Below are 16,602 nucleotides of genomic sequence, written 5' to 3'. Positions count from 1 at the left end.
AAACGCCAAGAAACCTGTAGCAAACAAACCAGCTGAGAATCTGGAGAAGTAATCTAGATAAGAGACGGTGGTGGCCCCAACTAGAAATTACAGCAAAGGGGGGGCACCTGGGTGGCTCAGTGGGTTAAGCCTCTGCCTTCCGCTCAGGTCATGATCCCAGGGTCCTGGGATCAAGCCCCACATCGGGCTCTCTGCTCAGCGGGGAGCCTGCTTCCCCCTTTCTCTCTGTCTGCCTCTCTGCCTACTTGTGACCTCTGTCAAATAAATAAATTAAAAAAAAGAAAAAAGAAAAAAGAAATTACGGCAAAGGGGACAGACAACTGACCAGATCTGACATATTTAGAAGACAGAACCCTCAAGACTTTGTGGCTCGTTAGATAATGGGGGCAGAAGAGAGGAATCAAGAATGATGCCCAGGCTTCCAGCTTCAACAACACAAGAGGGGGATAGCAATCACTGAAATGGAGAACACAGGACAAAACAGATTAGTAAGGCTGATGAGTAATAGAAAATAGCTCAGTCTGGGCAGTGCCAACTTTGAGTAGCTTAGAGCACATCTATGTGAGTTGTGCAGTGGCAGTTAGATATGTAAGACTCCTGAACTGGATAAATAAATTCGAAGTCATCCATATATAAATGGTACCTAAAGCCATGGAGATGGAATCCTCCAGAAATAATACGAATAGAAGAGAGCAAGAAGGAATGTCAGGTAAGAAGAATTACGTGAGAGTTATGTGGCAGAAGGAAGGAATGAGTTTCCAAGAGAAGTCATCAACAATGCTGAATACCACAGGGTCTGGATAAGCTTTGAAATAATGTCCCTCTAATTTATCAATTGAGAAGTCATTGACATTCCTATTAAGAGCTGTTTTAATGTAGTGGCTAGAGCACAATTAGATTAGACTAGGTTGAGGAGAAATTGGAAAATAGGAATTGGAAACAACAAAGAGCCTATTTCTTTTAAGAAGCATGGCTGTGAGTGAATGGAGAAAGGCTAAATATTGGAAGAAAAAGTAAACAAAGAGTTTAACAACAACGAGGAGTTTAACTTGTGCGGGTTTTTTTTGTTTTTTTTTTTAGTAAAAGAGATCTAATATTTCGCATAGAAAAAGAAGCCAGGTGAAAAGAAGTGTCTGAAAAACTGATAGGAGTATATCTAATAAAGCTATCAAAATGGGGCACCTGGGCAGCTCAGTCAGTTAAGCATCTGCCTTCAGCTCAGGTCATGATCTTGGGGTCCTGGGATGGAGCCCCATGTTTTGCTCCCTGCTCAGCAGGGATTCCGCTTCTCCCTCTCCCTCCCAACTCATGCTTGTGCTCTCTCAAATAAATAAATAAAACCTTAAAAAAAAAAAAAAAAAAAGAGGGGCACCTGGGTGGCTCAGTTGGTTAAGCACCAATGTTCAACTCAGGTCACGATTCCAGGGTCCTGGAATCAACCCCCAAGACAGGCTCCCTGCTCAAGCCTGCTTCTTCCTCTCCTCCCCACTTAATGTGGTCTCTCAAATAAATAAATAAAATCTAAAAAAAAAAAAAAAAAAAGATATCAAAGGACACAGGCAGGAATGGACTGTAGACTCAAAGCTGGAACAGACCTGATAAATGAAGTAAGTTTAACTCTCTTCCCATAGGATTATTATACACTGCTAATGAGAATATATTGGGGCGCCCGCGTGGCTCTTTCGGTGTCTGCCTGCCTTCACCTCAGGTCATGATGAGGAGTCCTGGGATGGAGCCTCATGTCAGGCTTCCTGCTGGAGGGGAGCCTGCTTCTCCCTCTCCTCCCTACTCGTGCTCTGTGTCTCTAATAAATAAATAAAATCTTCAAAAAAAAAAAAAAAGAAAGAAAGAAAAGAAACTAGCATAATCACTATTAAAGGTCAGTTGGTACCATCTGCAAAATGTTAAACATGTGTATCGTTTGAGCTGACAATTCTATATCGAGGAATTTCTCCTACAGACATACTTGCATTGGACAAAATTACACGTACAAGATAATTCATAACAGCACTATTTGAACCAGAAAAAAATCGGATATAACCCAAATACCCATCAACAAAAGACTACTTAAGGAACGTTCGTACAATCTAGGTAGGTGTGGAAAAAAAAAAAAAGAGGTGCTCAGGAAAATCTCCTAAAAATAAATAAATACACACACACACACACATCCAGAAAAGGGTGTTACCTTTTTTTTTTAAGGGCAGAATACAGAATCCCATTTGTATTTGCTTGAATATGCATAAAGCATTCTGGAAAAAGAACCTACTGTGGAGGGGCCTCACGCTACACAGACGGTGGACAAGAATAAAACCTTACACTTTAACCTTTTTATATTTACTACCTTGAGAGCCATAAGACTATGCTACCCACTCAAAAAGTTAAGCTAAAAAAAAACTTTAACTTTTTTTCTAAGATAGGAGTTAAGAAGTCTAGTGATGCTAAAACATTTCCAGACTCAAGACAAGAGACAGGGAAGTTTAAACAACTTTTGCTTCTTTTTCTCCATGCAGTGGCCTGGGAATAAGGAGAAACGGGAGAGGTGGCCACAAGACTGGGAGTCAGAAAAAAAGTGGTTTGAAATAGTAGCTGTGGAGTATGGAAGACCGAGCATTAAAAATACATAATGAAAATAGACTCGACTAAGAATTCTACATGTGAAAAGAAAAAATAAAGACATACTGGCCCTATTCAAGAGGATACAGAACACCTGAAAACTCTTCCATCTGTGGGAAGACGAAATTTAAATGTCATCTTTTAAGACAATTTACTTAGACATATGACAGCATGAAGGAACGCCCCGACATAGACACTATATTCTTTCCAAAGGCTAGCTCGGCGCAGGCTGACACTCAACAATTCATCTATTCGAAATGAATTCACTCTGGCTTTGGGGGAAATCAAGAAAGGAGCCCTTTGCTTCAAAGTCAAAACAACGGAAACTGTCTTACTGCTCCGCACGCCATTTCAATCCGGGAAGGCGGTATCCGACTTAGCCAGGAGCAGAACGAGGACAGAACAAGAATCACCCGCGCAGGAGCGTTAATGCGGTTTCCCGCACCCTCCATCTCTCACAATCCCAGCTTCGTTCCCCTGGGGAATGTTGGGGGTACGACTGGGAACACCTGAGCCGCGAGTAAGGGGGAGGCCGCGAATCCACAATTGGTTCAGCTCCCTCCCCCTTTTCCCTCCTTAGGTCGTCGCAGAGTGTTCTGAGGAGTTACCTACCCTCGTCCGCGTCATACATATTGGCAAACGGTTCCCAAGTTCCTAACTCCTGGAATCAGAGAAAATCGCGCAGCAGCCAACAGCACCCGCAACGTGAGGAGAGTAATTTCCGTCTCCGGCGTTCCCAGAATGCTCTGCTTCTCAGGCCAAAGGCCGCCCACAGAACAGCCAACGTAGATCCGCGCCTGCGCAAGTGGGAGGGTACGGTGGTGAGGGTTAGAATTGCGCACGCGCAAATCGTAAACCGCCGCCTCCAGTGGCTGATTGGGAGAACGGTTCCTACCGTGACGGTCGGATCCCGCCAATTAAATTTTTTGTTTTTCAATACTGTTGCACAAATAGTGACACCTGAAAAAAAATAAAGATTTATTAATAAGGGGTTTTAATTGAGGCCGTGAGTGTGCATTTGATTTTTTTTTGCACTTCCACAGACCAAAAACATGAAGCTTTCAAAAAATGTGATTCACTAAAAGCACGTTGTGCCAGCGGTGGCGCGTTGAAGAAGCCTGAAAGGACACAAACCCTCACTACCCTCTCCAGCCCACCCAGCTCAGCCTAATCGCGGACGCTTTTGACGTAGTTTTGAACGGGTTCTGCGGCCTCAGATCCTTCATCGCGAGAACTCACAGGATGAGACACAAAAGGACACGTCGAAGTGCGCTTTCCGACAAATGACAGCCCACCCGTAGTCCCGGGCTTAAGTCAGGTTTAAACGCGCATCTCGTACCCCAGTGCGCCTGCGCGCACGTGGCTCCGCCCCTTTACCCGGGGTCGCGTTCCCCATGCTGCCTACACGCTTCACCCGCCTGGTGCTGTGGCCCTTACTGCGGGGATCGGCTCCCACCGTAGCGCACCATGTCCCTCGGGAGCCGCTTCTCCAGAGATGTGCGGCCGCCTCCTCCTCCCAGCACCCATCGGGCCTGGGACATAGGCTTTCCAGTGGCTCAACGGCGACTGGGGGTTACGAAGGGAGGACTGACACGGAGGAGCATTTTCTGTTCCCCGAGTACGTCCCAGAGCCCGAGCCCGCGCCGAACCTCGAAGAGCAGCTGCGAGAGCTGCAGCAGCGGCAGGAGGAGGAGGAGCTACAGAAGCAGCAGCGGCAGGGCGAGCGGCAGCAGCAAAAGGTACGGGCCGGCAGTCGGGTACACCCGGTCGTGGGACACCCGGACCCGACGGTGCGGCCCAGCGGCCTGAACTGCTCGGGCTGCGGAGCGGAGCTGCACTGCCAGGACCCCAGCGTGCCCGGCTACCTGCCCAGCGAGAAGTTCCTCAGCGCTGCGGCGCAGACCGACGGCGGGCTGGCGCGAACTGTGTGTCAGCGCTGCTGGCTGCTGGTGCACCACCGGCGCGCCCTGCACGTGCAGATGAGCCGCGAGCAGTATCTGGAGCTGGTGAGCGCGGCGCTGCGACGCCCGGGGCCCGCCCTGGTGCTCTACATGGTGGACCTGCTCGATCTGCCCGACGTCCTGCTGCCCGACCTGCCAGCGCTGGTGGGCCCCAGGCAGCTAATCGTGCTGGGGAACAAGGTGGATCTGCTGCCCCAGGACGCGCCGGGCTACCTGCGGCGGCTGCGGGAGCGACTGTGGGACGACTGTACCCGCGCGGGGCTCCTGCGGTCCTGTGGCCACCGAGGGCCCCAGCACGCCGGCGAGGACGGGCAGCAAGACTGGACGGAGAATTCGAATACTTCCGCCAGGCCCCGCACGGTGCTCAGGGATGTGCGGCTCATTAGCGCCAAGACGGGCTATGGCGTGGAAGAATTGATCACAGCGCTTCAGCGCTCCTGGCGTTACCGCGGCGACGTGTACTTGGTTGGCGCCACCAACGCTGGCAAGTCCACCCTGTTCAACACGCTCCTAGAATCCGATTACTGCATCGCCAAGGGCGCTGAAGCTATCGACAGAGCCACCATCTCCCCTTGGCCTGGTGAGTCTTAGGAGGCCCGCCCCCTTTTCTGAGATGCTGAAAGTCTGGTTGCAGCCCGGGTACCTAGTATATCCTTTCTTAATGTCCACCAGGGGCTGTCTGGAGCCTTCCATTTAAAAACTCTCCCTGGGGCGCCTGGGTGGCTCAGTCCTTAAGCCTCTGCCTTCCTCTCAAGGCAGGATCCCAGGGTCGTGGGTTGGAGCCCCCCATCGGGCTCCCTGCTCAGCCGGTAAACCTGCTTCTCCCTCTCCCGCTTCCCCTGCTTGTGTTCCCTCTCTCGCTTTCTCTCTCTCTCTCTGTCAAATAAATAAATAAAATCTTTAAAAAAAAAAAAATTCTCTCTCTACTTTGGTCACACCTCTCTTTTGTGTCGGTCTACTGCTTGGAAATTTAGTATTTTCTCAAGGGAAAATACTTAGTCATTTTCTCAAGGGAATATTTATGGAGCACTTCTATGCTCCAGTCACTGTTCTTTAGGCCCTGTAGATGAACCAGGGAACAGAGCAAGAATTCCTGCTCTCTTTGGAGGTTTTCCTGGTAACTTTACTTCTTTGTTTCTCTGGAAAGTCTGTCTTTTTACTTTTTTTCTTCTTTTCCTTCTTTTATTTCCTAAACTTATACCCGCTCAGTCTTACTCTTCATATCTTAAGTTAATTCATGAGATCAGTATGCTATACACACTTAACATTGAATAATTCACTAATGCTATATGATTTGTGGCTTTAAGAAAAAAATGTCAACTTTGTGGGTTGTTTTTTTTTAAGATTTTATTTATTTATTTGGGAGAGAGACCGTGAGAGCACGCATGAGAGGGGAGAAGGTCCGAGGGAGAAGCAGATTCCCCGTGGAGCTGGGAGCCCAATGTGGATCTCAATCCCGGGACTCCAGGATCATGACCTGAGCCAAAGGCAGTTGTCCAACCAACTGAGCCACCCAGGCACCCGGGTTTGTTTGTTTGTCTTTTTTTAAGATTTTATTTATTGTGAGAGAGAGCACAAACAAGGGAGCTGCAGGTAGAGGGAGAAGCAGGCTCCCTGCTGAACAAGGAGCCCGACGCAGGGCTCCATCCCAGGACGCTGGGATCATGACCGGAGCTGAAGGCAGATGCTTAACTGACTGAGCTACCCAGGCTTCCCTCAACTTTGTGGTTTTAAGAAACTTCTATAATTGCAAAATGGGTCCCTCCGTGACCCTGTTGGTATTTAACAGTTGGCAAAACTGCCTCATTTGTTCCTTTGAAACCAGTGTTTAACTTTAATAAGCTGTTATTCTCTGTCCAGGACTTTGGCTAAATTACACACAGAAGTGCTTTTATCCTGGATAGTAATGCAGTGAAAATGGAAAGAAAGCAGGTCTGCAGATTGGGGATTCAAACCCAGGTTGAGCCCTTGGGCCTGTCTCTCTGAGCCCATTTCCTCATCTGTAAAATAAGAATGATCTTGTAGACGGTTGTCATGAAGGTTAAGTGAAGTAAATTGCAGTACACAGGTCAGTGTAGCTCCTCAAAAATGTTAGTTTTCCTCCCCTTATTCCCTCTTCTTGGACAGTGTTTATAAGAACATATTTATTCTTTGGCATTTCAGGTACCACATTAAACCTTCTGAAGTTTCCTATTTGCAACCCAACACCTTACAGGATGTTTGAAAGACAAAAAAGGCTTGAAAAAACAGCAGCTGAGGCTGAAGAAGATCTTAGTCAGCAAGAACAACATCAACTTAATCACCTGAAAAAGCATGGTTATGTAGTAGGTAAGCATCTTCTATAGGAGAACTCTTGTTGGGGCTATGCTAAAATTTTTTGTTGAACAACCTGAAATACAGCTGCCTAGGGCTAGCCAGTTTTTGTGGGGAGAGACTACTCTCCTTGTTCTGGAACAAAGAGGCCCTTGAGAGGCAAGGCTGCTGTTTGGAAACCCAGAGTTCTTTGTGCTAAGAAAACTGAAACAGTAGGTACTTGGAGAAATCCAGGAGGGGAAACCTGCAACAACCGCCCACCCAGCCATTGTCAGCAGTGGAAGCATTTTCGCTGGGAAACAGCACCCTCTCCTTGCAGACCAGCACAGGTTGTGGACTCCATGTTGCAGCTTTAAATTAGATTATTGTCCCTCTTCCCTTGGTATCTTTTTTCAACCTTCTTTCACTGATTACCAGCACTTCCCCACCACCACCACCCGGCCCCTCCCCAGTGTACACAGCTAGCGACATATTTGACCATTGCAAGAGTCTGACTTCCACTGCCTTTGAAAACGAAGAGCAAAGGTATCCTTGTAGTCTTGCTTCCCTACACCATAGTTAGTCTTACTTAGACTTATTTTTGATGCAAGTGAGGAGAATAAGAATTACCTGTCTGGAATCAAAAGCTTCAAAGGAGTGACTAATAGCTTAAATATAACTTGTTCTAGGAAGAGTTAGAAGAACATTCTTGTATTCAGAAGAACGGAGAGAGGAAGCTGCCTTTGAGTTTGATGCTGATGCACTTGCCTTTGACATGGAAAATGAACCTGTTGTGGTTCCAGATAAATCCACCAAACGAGTAGAATTGACCCCGCAAGATGTGAAAGATGCCCACTGGTTTCATGACACCCCTGGAATTATAAAAGAAAATTGTGTATGTATTTGATGTCTTTTGGAACTATGAACTTTCAGTTGCACGAGTGCCGTCTTCATTGGCAGAGCCCAGGAAAGGCATATCCTTTCACTTCAGACTCAGTTCTGGTTTCATTCATAGAAGCAGTTGAGGGTGATCTACGTGCCGTCAAGATCTGTATTCCATTTGGTAGGCTCCACTGCTCACAACCTCTTTGTGTTATTGTGGTTGTTACTTCCTTAGGGAGACATTTATAAAATCCTAGATTTTGAGGTTGGAAGAAATGTAAGTATCAGCCCACCTGTTCAGTGCTTGAATTCCCTCTAAACATATCCATCCAGCTTAAACTGAAATAAGGAGGGACTCAACCATCCCCTGAAGCAGTGTTCCCTCGTCTCCCATGGTAACCCATTTGGCCTTTGACCTGCTCTTTGTGTGGAGCTGAACAGTCTCCCTGTAACTTGTACCCATTGTTCCTCCAAATGGTCCCATATGAAATGAACATAATGCCTGTTTCCTCTGCTAGACTTTGAACTACTTTAAAGTCCAATGTCCTATCTCTTCCTCACTCTATTCTGTTCGTCCAACAAATATTGGAACATTTACTGTGCTGACATAATCCAGATGATTTCTCTGTTGCTTGCAACTGTTCTGAGAGATAGGCTTTTCATTAACTCGGGCCTCTTTTCAGACTATCTTCTAATTTGTTTCTGTCTTTAAAATATGACACTAGGGGCGCCTGGGTGGCTCAGTGGGTTAAAGCCTCTGCCTTCAGCTCAGGTCATGATCCCAGGGTCCTGGGATCGAGCCCCGCATTGGGCTCTCTGCTCAGCAGGGAGCCTGCTTCCCTTCCTCTTTCTCTGCCTGCCTCTCTGCCTGCTTGTGATCTCTGTCAAATAAATAAATCTTTAAAAAAAAAAATATGACACTAAAGGGCGCCTGGGTTGCTCAGTAGGTTAAGCATCTGCCTTTGGCTCTGGTCATGATCCCAGGACCCTGGGACGGAGCCCCGAATCAGGCTCCCTACTCAGTGAGGAGTCTGCTGCTTTCTCTCCCTTTGTACCTCCCCCCTGCTTGTGCACATGCGCGCGCGCTCGCGCGCGCTCTCTCTCTCTCTCTCTCTCTCTCTCCCAAATACATAAATAAAATCTTTTAAGAAATATATGACACTGGGGCACCTGGGTGGCTCAGTCGTTAAGCAGCTGCCTTAGGCTCAGGTCATGATCCCAGGGTTCTAGGATCGAGTCCTGCATCTGGCTCCCTGCTCAGAGAGAAGCCTGCTTCTCCCTCAACCACTCCCGCTGCTGTTTCCTTTCTCGCTGTGTCTTTGTCAAATAAATAAAATCTTTTAAAAAATATATACGTATGACACTAAGAACTAAATTTCCCGTATAAAGTACCCTCAGAAGAGCACAACTTAGAATAAGATTAACTCCACCTGTCTTGCCCTTAACACGTCTTTTTACTCCAGTTACAATCTCCTGGGCAACTTTCTTTTGTCTCATTAAATTAAGCCCATATCCTACACACTCATGAAATCTCACAACTTTTTATTCATTTGCAATTTTGATTATCATCCAAGTCACAGATTGACTGAAGAACGCATCCAGGATACAGCCTTACAACAGATCCATTAATCAGTTTCCTTTGAATCTGGTTACTCACACAAGTTCCTGTTTTACCTAATTATGTCTGTGTATGCCTATGAAACCACAGTGGTGTCTTAGCTTCTTTTCATGCTCTGCCCTGACTGGATCACTTAGTTTCATTCTCAGAATTATGCTCTATTTAGTGTCCCATGTCATAGAATCATGTAGATCTTTTAACTTTTTTGCGCTCCTAGAATAATTGCTTGTGTCCTGTCTCTTCCTTAGAAGTCTATAGCTTCAGGGTGCCTGGGTGGCTCAGTGGGTTAGGCCTCTGCCTTCGACTCAGGTCGTGATCTCCGGGTCCTGTGATTGAGCCCCGCATTGGGCTCTTTGCTCAGCGGGGATCCTGCTTCCCCCTCTCTCTCTGCCTGCCTCTCTCCCTGCTTGTGATCTCTCTCTCTCTGTGTCAAATAAATAAATAAAATCTTAAAAAAAAAGAATCAAGTTCACAAAAGTTTTTTATCCACTTTTTTACCTTTTCTAGTATTTCTCTTCTTTAAAAAATGTTTTGTGGGTTTTTTTAAGGTTTTTATTTTGTTTTTTGTTTTGTTTTTAATTTGAGAGGGAAAGAGAGCATACACAGAGGGAGCTGCAGAGGGAGAAGGGGAAGCAGACTCCCCACTGAGCAGAGAGTCTGATGCAGGACTCCATCCCAGGATCCCAGGATCATGACCTGAGCCAAAGGCAGATGCTCAACTGACTGAGTGACCCAAGTGCCCTAAAAAAATACTTCAAATTAAAAAAAAAATACTCTAAGTAAAAATACTTTAAGTAACCTCTACACCCAGTGTGCGGCTCAAACTCAGAACCATGAGATCGAGAGTCACATGCTCTACCAACCGAGCCTCCGATGCCCCCATAATATTTTTCTTTTTTAATCATATTTTTATTCCTTAAATCCTACCAGAATCTTTTGCTTGCTGGCTTTCCTTTTCTGTTTTCTCTAGTCTTTAGGAACTCTTCATCCTTAGAAGCCAGAGGATTCATAACTTTCTCATTTTTTGCTGCGCATTTGAGAGAAATAAGAAAACTGAAGACCAGACTTAAGAAAAGGCTTCTTCAAAGCTCTCTAACTGCTCCTAGAATGAGGGGACCATTTTGCATTTAATGCATGCATACTTGCCACTGGGACAGAAGGTGGCATATTGCCTTACCTTTAACTGAGAGCTACTGGTCCCTAGAAGCCTCGATGGAGAGAACAGATGTGCTGTTTTGGGATTGACACATCAGTGTTTTCAGTTCACACCAATTTTGACATTTGAGGGATGCTACTAACATACAAAGTCTCACACTCACATAAAAGTTCTTTTGCTCAGTATTAAGTTGTGAAGCAAGAGTAGAGCCATCCTCGGGGTGCCTGGGTGGCTCCAAGGGTTAAGCCTCTGCCCTCAGCTCGGGTCATAGTCTCAGGGTCCTGGGATCGAGCCCCGCATCAGGCTTTCTGCTTGGCGGGGCCTGCTTCCTCCTCTCTTTCTGCCTGCCTCTCTGCCTACTTGTGATCTCTGTCTGTCAAATGAATAAATAAAATCTTAAAAAGAAAAAAAAGTAAGCCTCCAAAAAAAAGTTAATTCTCTAAAAAATCTGCCCTCTGCTTTACAGATTTTAAACCTTCTAACAGAAAAAGAAGTAAATACTGTTTTGCCGACACATTCCATTGTTCCAAGAACTTTTGTGCTTAAACCAGGAATGGTTCTATTTTTGGGTGCCATAGGCCGCATAGATTTTCTGCAGGTAAGGAAAGTCTGTACTGTTAAAAAATGACCTACGTTTACTTTAAGGATGCAGATGTATGAACAGGATTGGCAAATTGTTCATAACTAGCTCATGACTAAAAAGAATGTTGATACTTTTTTGTTTGCTTGTTTGAAAATACCCATAATAAAAATTTGGGAAAAAGAAATGGGTAGGAAAAACAAGTAGTAGGTCTCTAAAGCTAGATCTTCATTAGGATATTGAATGCTCCATACAGCTTGGCATTAGGAAAAGATACTGTCCCTATCCTGTGGTATTGTTTCACATGGAAATCATAGGTTAAAAAAAAAAAATACGTACGGGGTTAGTGTGCGTTAAATAAATCCCACACTTTTTTAAGTTTTTATTTTGAAGTAATCTCTGTACCCAGTGTGGAGCTTGAACTCACAACTCCTGATCAAGTCACGTGTTCCACTGCCTGGGCCACACTTCTTTATATCCCAAGATACGTATGCAATTATGTATGTGCTTTTTTGTTTGATATTCTTTTATATAGCATCATTCCAGGATCTTAGAGTATTTATAGAATTGCTCCCTGTTTTCCCAAAATGAGAAGAAAAAGGGAGTGAAACATGGATGTATCCAGCAACAGTGTATGTAACTTGGAGGCCATTGCTATAGCATATTTCTTGGGTTTTGTGTTTTTTCATAATTTGTTGGCAGTTTAGCCTTGCACACTTAAAACCCTTAAAATCTTCATTAAAGCCCACAGAATGTTAAACCTAACTTTACACTGGCACAATTAAAGCATTTCCTTTTAACTTATATTTCCATGTATATACTTTTTTCTTTTTTTTTTTTTAAGTAGGCTTCACGCCCTGCGTGAAGGTCGTGAACTCACAACCCTGAGATCAAGAATCAGCCGCTTTAACTGAGCCACCCAGGCTCCCCTCCTTATGTATTTCCTTTACTTATATCTGTTTACATCTCCATTTAACTTATAAAGGGAGCTTGATTTTGGGGGGACAGTAATTAATTGTAATTTGTAATGTGTTGGTTTTGCAAGTTTTTCATTCTGTAAAATAACTTATTTTCTTCCTTTCTTAAGGGAAATCAGTCGGCTTGGTTTACAGTTGTGGCTTCCAACCTCCTCCCTGTGCATATTACTTCCTTGGACAGGGCAGATACGGTGTATCAGAAGCATGCCGGTCATACATTACTCAAGGTGAGGCAACATACTTTGTAGATTACACAGTTAGGTTAACCTACACTGTGAAGTCTCACAGCCCTGCTAAGAAAGCCTTTGTTGGACATACCATTTTTGTTACATGATCAGCTGGCTCTCTCCTCACCTGTTGTGCTTGAGGATTTTGGCTACAAAGTCAAGTGGGCCCTATAAGAAAAGGGATGTTGTTTGGAATGATCCTAGAATAGCTACAGGCTTGTGTTCTCTCTAAACTACACTGGCTATTTCAGTTTAAATAAAATTTAAAATTTAATTCTTCAATTGCACTAGCTACTTTCCAACTGCCCAGCTGTCACATCATTGCAGAAAGTTGTATTGGTTTAATGCTGAGTGAAGAGAAGCTATACATTTCTCACAACTGGGGGCATTGCTGGCATCCAGTGGATGGAAGCCAGGGATAATGGTGAACATCCCTGCAGTGCACAAGACAGACCCTCACAACAAAGAATTATCTGGTCCAAAATGTCCATAGGCCACAGTTGAGAAGTCCTGAGCCGAGTGGAAAAGCTCTTCTCCCAGGTTCTTAATCCCAGACACTTAGAGATTATCCTAGTTTTTTACTCCTGCTCTTCTAGTTCCTTTCGTCCCCTTTTAAGTATGTTACAGTTTCTCTCATCTTTAAAAAACAAAACAAAACTCAGTGTCCCGCTTATCCCTTCTTTTACAGCCAGTATCGTGCACCTCATGTCCCATCCTCTGCAGTCCCATCTGGCCCTTACTGTGTCACTGAAATTGTTCTTACCAAGTTCATCAAATACTGCGTGAAAACTGTTTTCAACTTAGTAAGGCATTACATACACGCAGTTAATGTGCAGTGTCTGTTGTACAATGCTGAAGATCACCGCAGCCAGACTGGGTTCAAATGCTCTCTCCCACCACCTCACAAAGCTAGGTGACTCTGTGTCGTACCTATGCCACAAGGTTGTGGCGAGGACTGAGTTGCAGGACACTGCTCTAAGCGCTCTGTAAGTGTCTGTGATGATGACGGAACACATCTACAGAAATACCAGGTGCGTGCAGCAGAGGTGATTTAGTATTAATTAATGCTTATGCAGCCAAATATAAGCCAAAACCCAGAATACATACCTGCCCTTCAAAGAGGCTAAAGATAAACCTCACGTGAGAAGTAAATGCTTCTTTCTCTCTGTATTTCCTACAAAAGCCGGACTGAAATGAAAATTCCATTGTTTTCTCCCCCAAAGTGAACATTCCAGAGACTTGTTGGATTTACAGGGTAGGTGAGCTCAGAAAGGCCATCAGCAATACAGGACCTGTTGGTTTTTCTGCACTTAAAAGCCTTTGTTGTCCTATTAAATGTGCTCACTTTTTTGTTTTTAGGCAAAACAATAATACACGAGTTGAAATACAGCTGGAGACTTACAGGAAAGAAAACTACCTTAGTTTGTGTAATATGGCTCTCATAACAATGAGCTCTGTGGTTCTCTACCCCCATGCATCTGTGTAGTTTTCAGAGTGGACATCAGATACTTTCCAACGCAGCAATCCCAGCCTTCTCTCCCACTGTAACGGAAATCTGTTTTGGGGGCTACTCTGAGACTCATTCCTGCTCTCCTGGTTTTCTTACCTCCCAAACCAAAGTCAGCCCTGCCTCCTAATTGTCACTGATTCCAGCCTCCCAATCCAAGCTGTAATCTGATTTTCATGAGACTGTTTTTGAGATCCTGAAGTATTTTCTTAGCTTCCAGCTTTTATTGCCCTCCCACCTCCAACCCAAATACACCTCCACAGCCACTAAGCAGTGGTTTCAACCAAGGTTGACTTCTGCCCCCAGGAGACCTCTGACAATGACTGGAGACATTTTTGTTTTTCACAACTTGGTGGATGTTGAGTAGATGCCAGGGATGCTGCTAAAAATTGTACAATGCACAGGACACCCTCCCCACTGCCCAACCAAGAAGTATTCAGCCTAAGATGTTGATAGTGCCAACGTTAAGACACCCTGCACTACAGAGATCTTTCAAAAATGCAAAGCAGGCCCCAGTATTTTTTTATTCCTATCTCTGTTTTTCCTGCTTATAATTCCTTGGTAGTTCCACATCACTGAGAAATCTAAACGGATAGCCTCACACTCATCCACAGACAACATCCCCTGCACAGTTCAACTACAGTTCCTTGAACTCACCACCTTTCTCCTGTTCCTGTGTCTATACGTGATGCGAACCCAAAATACCATTCCAGTAACTCCAACCTATGTCTCCAAATACTGCCCAGATACTGCTTGTTCATTAATGTTTTCCTCAACCAAAACGTGTTCATTACTTCTTCCACCACAACCACAGTGCTTAATAGATGCTTCCCGTCACATTCCTTACCTCATAATTTGTTTGCATGTTATCTCCACCTTCTAACTCCCTTTTGTAACATCTTGTGTCTTGTGTCCCCAGTGTTAAACACAGAGAGATCTATCTGTTAGTAAGTAATCATCCAGTTACTTCCCATGCATGGACACATCTGTAAGCAGAAGCTGAACCTTACCCGTTATACCATGCCCTTCACTTGTAATGAGGCGGGGTTTAATCTTTGAGGCTGGCCAGGCCTATGAGAACTAGGGTATTTTGAAGGATGTTACCTTAATTGCCAAACACTAGTCTGTAAAGCTTTCTGGAGGGCTATACAAATAGTGTAAACTAAGAAAACAAGATGCCGCTGTCAGGAGGTCATCACTAGACACACACCTGCGGCTCTTGGCACTGGGATCTACAGGCTTCATCTCCTCACAGAGCTCCCATGCTTTTCGTTTGAACAGGAAGTGATTTGGGGTTTTCAGTAGCTGAGAATATTTATTTCGATGGCAGGTTCCAATGGGTGGAGAAGAACGAATGGCAGGATTTCCTCCTCTTGTTGGTGAAGACATCACATTAAAAGAAGGACTTGGGGAATCTAAAGCAGTGGCAGACATCAAGTTTTCATCTGCAGGTACTTTTACACCAAGCACTTTTAAAAAGTGAACAGAGTCCCCTTACTGACTTCCAGTGTATTTTTATAGAAATGTGCATTTAACGGACACAGACTGAGGATTTTAGGAAATACATACCAGTTTATCCATTAAATGCAACCTACTATAAAAATAAATGTGTACCTTTCACAAATGCATGCTTTCTTATAAAATAGAGCAAAAGAGGGACACCTGGGTGGCTCTCAATCATTAAGTGTCTGTCTTCGGCTCAGGTCATGGGTCTCAGGATCCTGGGATCGAGCCCCGCATCAGGTTCCCTGCTCAGTGGAAAGTCTGCTTCTCCCCCTACTTGTGCTCACTCTCTCTCTGTCAAATAAATAAACTCTTTAAAAAAAACCATGGAAAAGAGAGTAGTAGCCTTCTTCGGTGCTCCATTTTGAGCTTGAGCTTGGTGTTTTGAATAAGATGGTTGCTGACTCCATTGTGTGTTCTGTCGCTTACCCGCATAGGCTGGGTTGCAGTAACAGCTCAACTGAAGGACAGACTGCATCTCCGAGGCTACACACCTCAAGGAACGGTCCTGACAGTCCGGCCCCCTCTCTTGCCGCATATCGTTAACATCAAAGGAGAGCGCCTCAGGAGAAGCGTGGCCTATAAAACCAAGAAGCCTCCTTCCCTTGTGTACAATCTGCAGAAGAAGAAAAAATAGATAAATAGTTGATGTTGATCTTGTTCACACTGAATTTTAACTATACTAGACATAACTACGTACATTGAATTGTATTAAATATAACTGTAATAAAGCTCTCTTTGCTCCCACCCTTCTTAAACGACCCAGGACTGTGCCTGTTTATAATGTACTGGATTTGTAAAAATAAGTTATTTTTTTGTAAGGTATGTATATGTATGTATTTGAGACCCAAAAATACCTAAAAAGAAGTTCAGCTACGTTCAGTTTTCTCGCACTATTTGTTTATTAAGACCAGTTGTTGGGGCGCCTGGCTGGCTCAGTCAGAAAAGCATGCCACTCTTGACCTCAGGGTTATGAGTTTGAGCCCCACATTGGGAATAGAGATTACAAAAAAATAAATAAACTTAAAAAAAAAGAAAAGTACCAGATGTCATTTCTTGCAGCCTAGCTGAGAGAGCAACACAACAGTTGGCATATGAAAAAAATGGCAAAAAATGAATTTGTCCAAAATATATTGGCTTAAGTAAGATGGAAGTAAGTAGGTGCCTCTGCGCCATACAGTCATCCAAGTGTCCAGCTACTGGAACACTCCGTGGCTTCGTCTCTAGGTCTTAGGTGGTTGCTCAGGTTGTCTTCCCTTCCCAGCAAGTGGCAAAACAGAAAGTGA

At 44.6% G+C, this 16,602-nt stretch overlaps 2 protein-coding genes across 2 annotated transcripts in view; one reads left to right on the top strand and one right to left on the bottom strand.

The window, feature by feature from the left end:
* Nucleotides 1–3,351, bottom strand: part of POLR2B (RNA polymerase II subunit B) — a 46,008-nt gene extending 42,657 nt beyond the window's left edge. The window contains exon 1 of the mRNA XM_080797032.1: nt 3,226–3,351. Within this exon, the coding sequence (XP_080653158.1) occupies nt 3,226–3,244 (19 nt within the window). The 5' untranslated portion in view covers nt 3,245–3,351. The remainder of the gene's footprint in view (nt 1–3,225) is intronic.
* A 643-nt stretch (nt 3,352–3,994) lies between these two features.
* NOA1 (nitric oxide associated 1) lies at nt 3,995–16,323 on the top strand. Its single transcript, XM_080797403.1, has 7 exons — nt 3,995–5,154; nt 6,738–6,902; nt 7,556–7,761; nt 10,989–11,120; nt 12,190–12,306; nt 15,144–15,264; nt 15,754–16,323. The coding sequence occupies exons 1-7, from the start codon at nt 4,008–4,010 to the stop codon at nt 15,951–15,953; spliced, it is 2,088 nt and encodes a 695-aa protein (XP_080653529.1). The 5' UTR covers nt 3,995–4,007; the 3' UTR covers nt 15,954–16,323.
* Nucleotides 16,324–16,602: the final 279 nt, after the last annotated feature.

The sequence above is a fragment of the Martes martes genome (genome assembly GCF_963455335.1).
Source record: "Martes martes genome assembly, chromosome: 2".
Lineage (NCBI taxonomy): Eukaryota > Metazoa > Chordata > Mammalia > Carnivora > Mustelidae > Martes > Martes martes.
Note: the sequence above shows the minus strand (reverse complement) of the source record. Positions and strands in the feature narration are given on the sequence as shown.

Excerpts from the sequence above, each read along its gene's own strand:
- NOA1 (XM_080797403.1), top strand. The coding sequence starts at position 4,008 with ATGCTGCCTACACGCTTCACCCGCCTGGTGCTGTGGCCCTTACTGCGG. Across the intron at positions 6,903-7,555 it reads AAAGCATGGTTATGTAGTAG|GAAGAGTTAGAAGAACATTC; the intron begins GTAAGCATCTTC and ends AACTTGTTCTAG. Across the intron at positions 11,121-12,189 it reads GCCGCATAGATTTTCTGCAG|GGAAATCAGTCGGCTTGGTT; the intron begins GTAAGGAAAGTC and ends TCCTTTCTTAAG.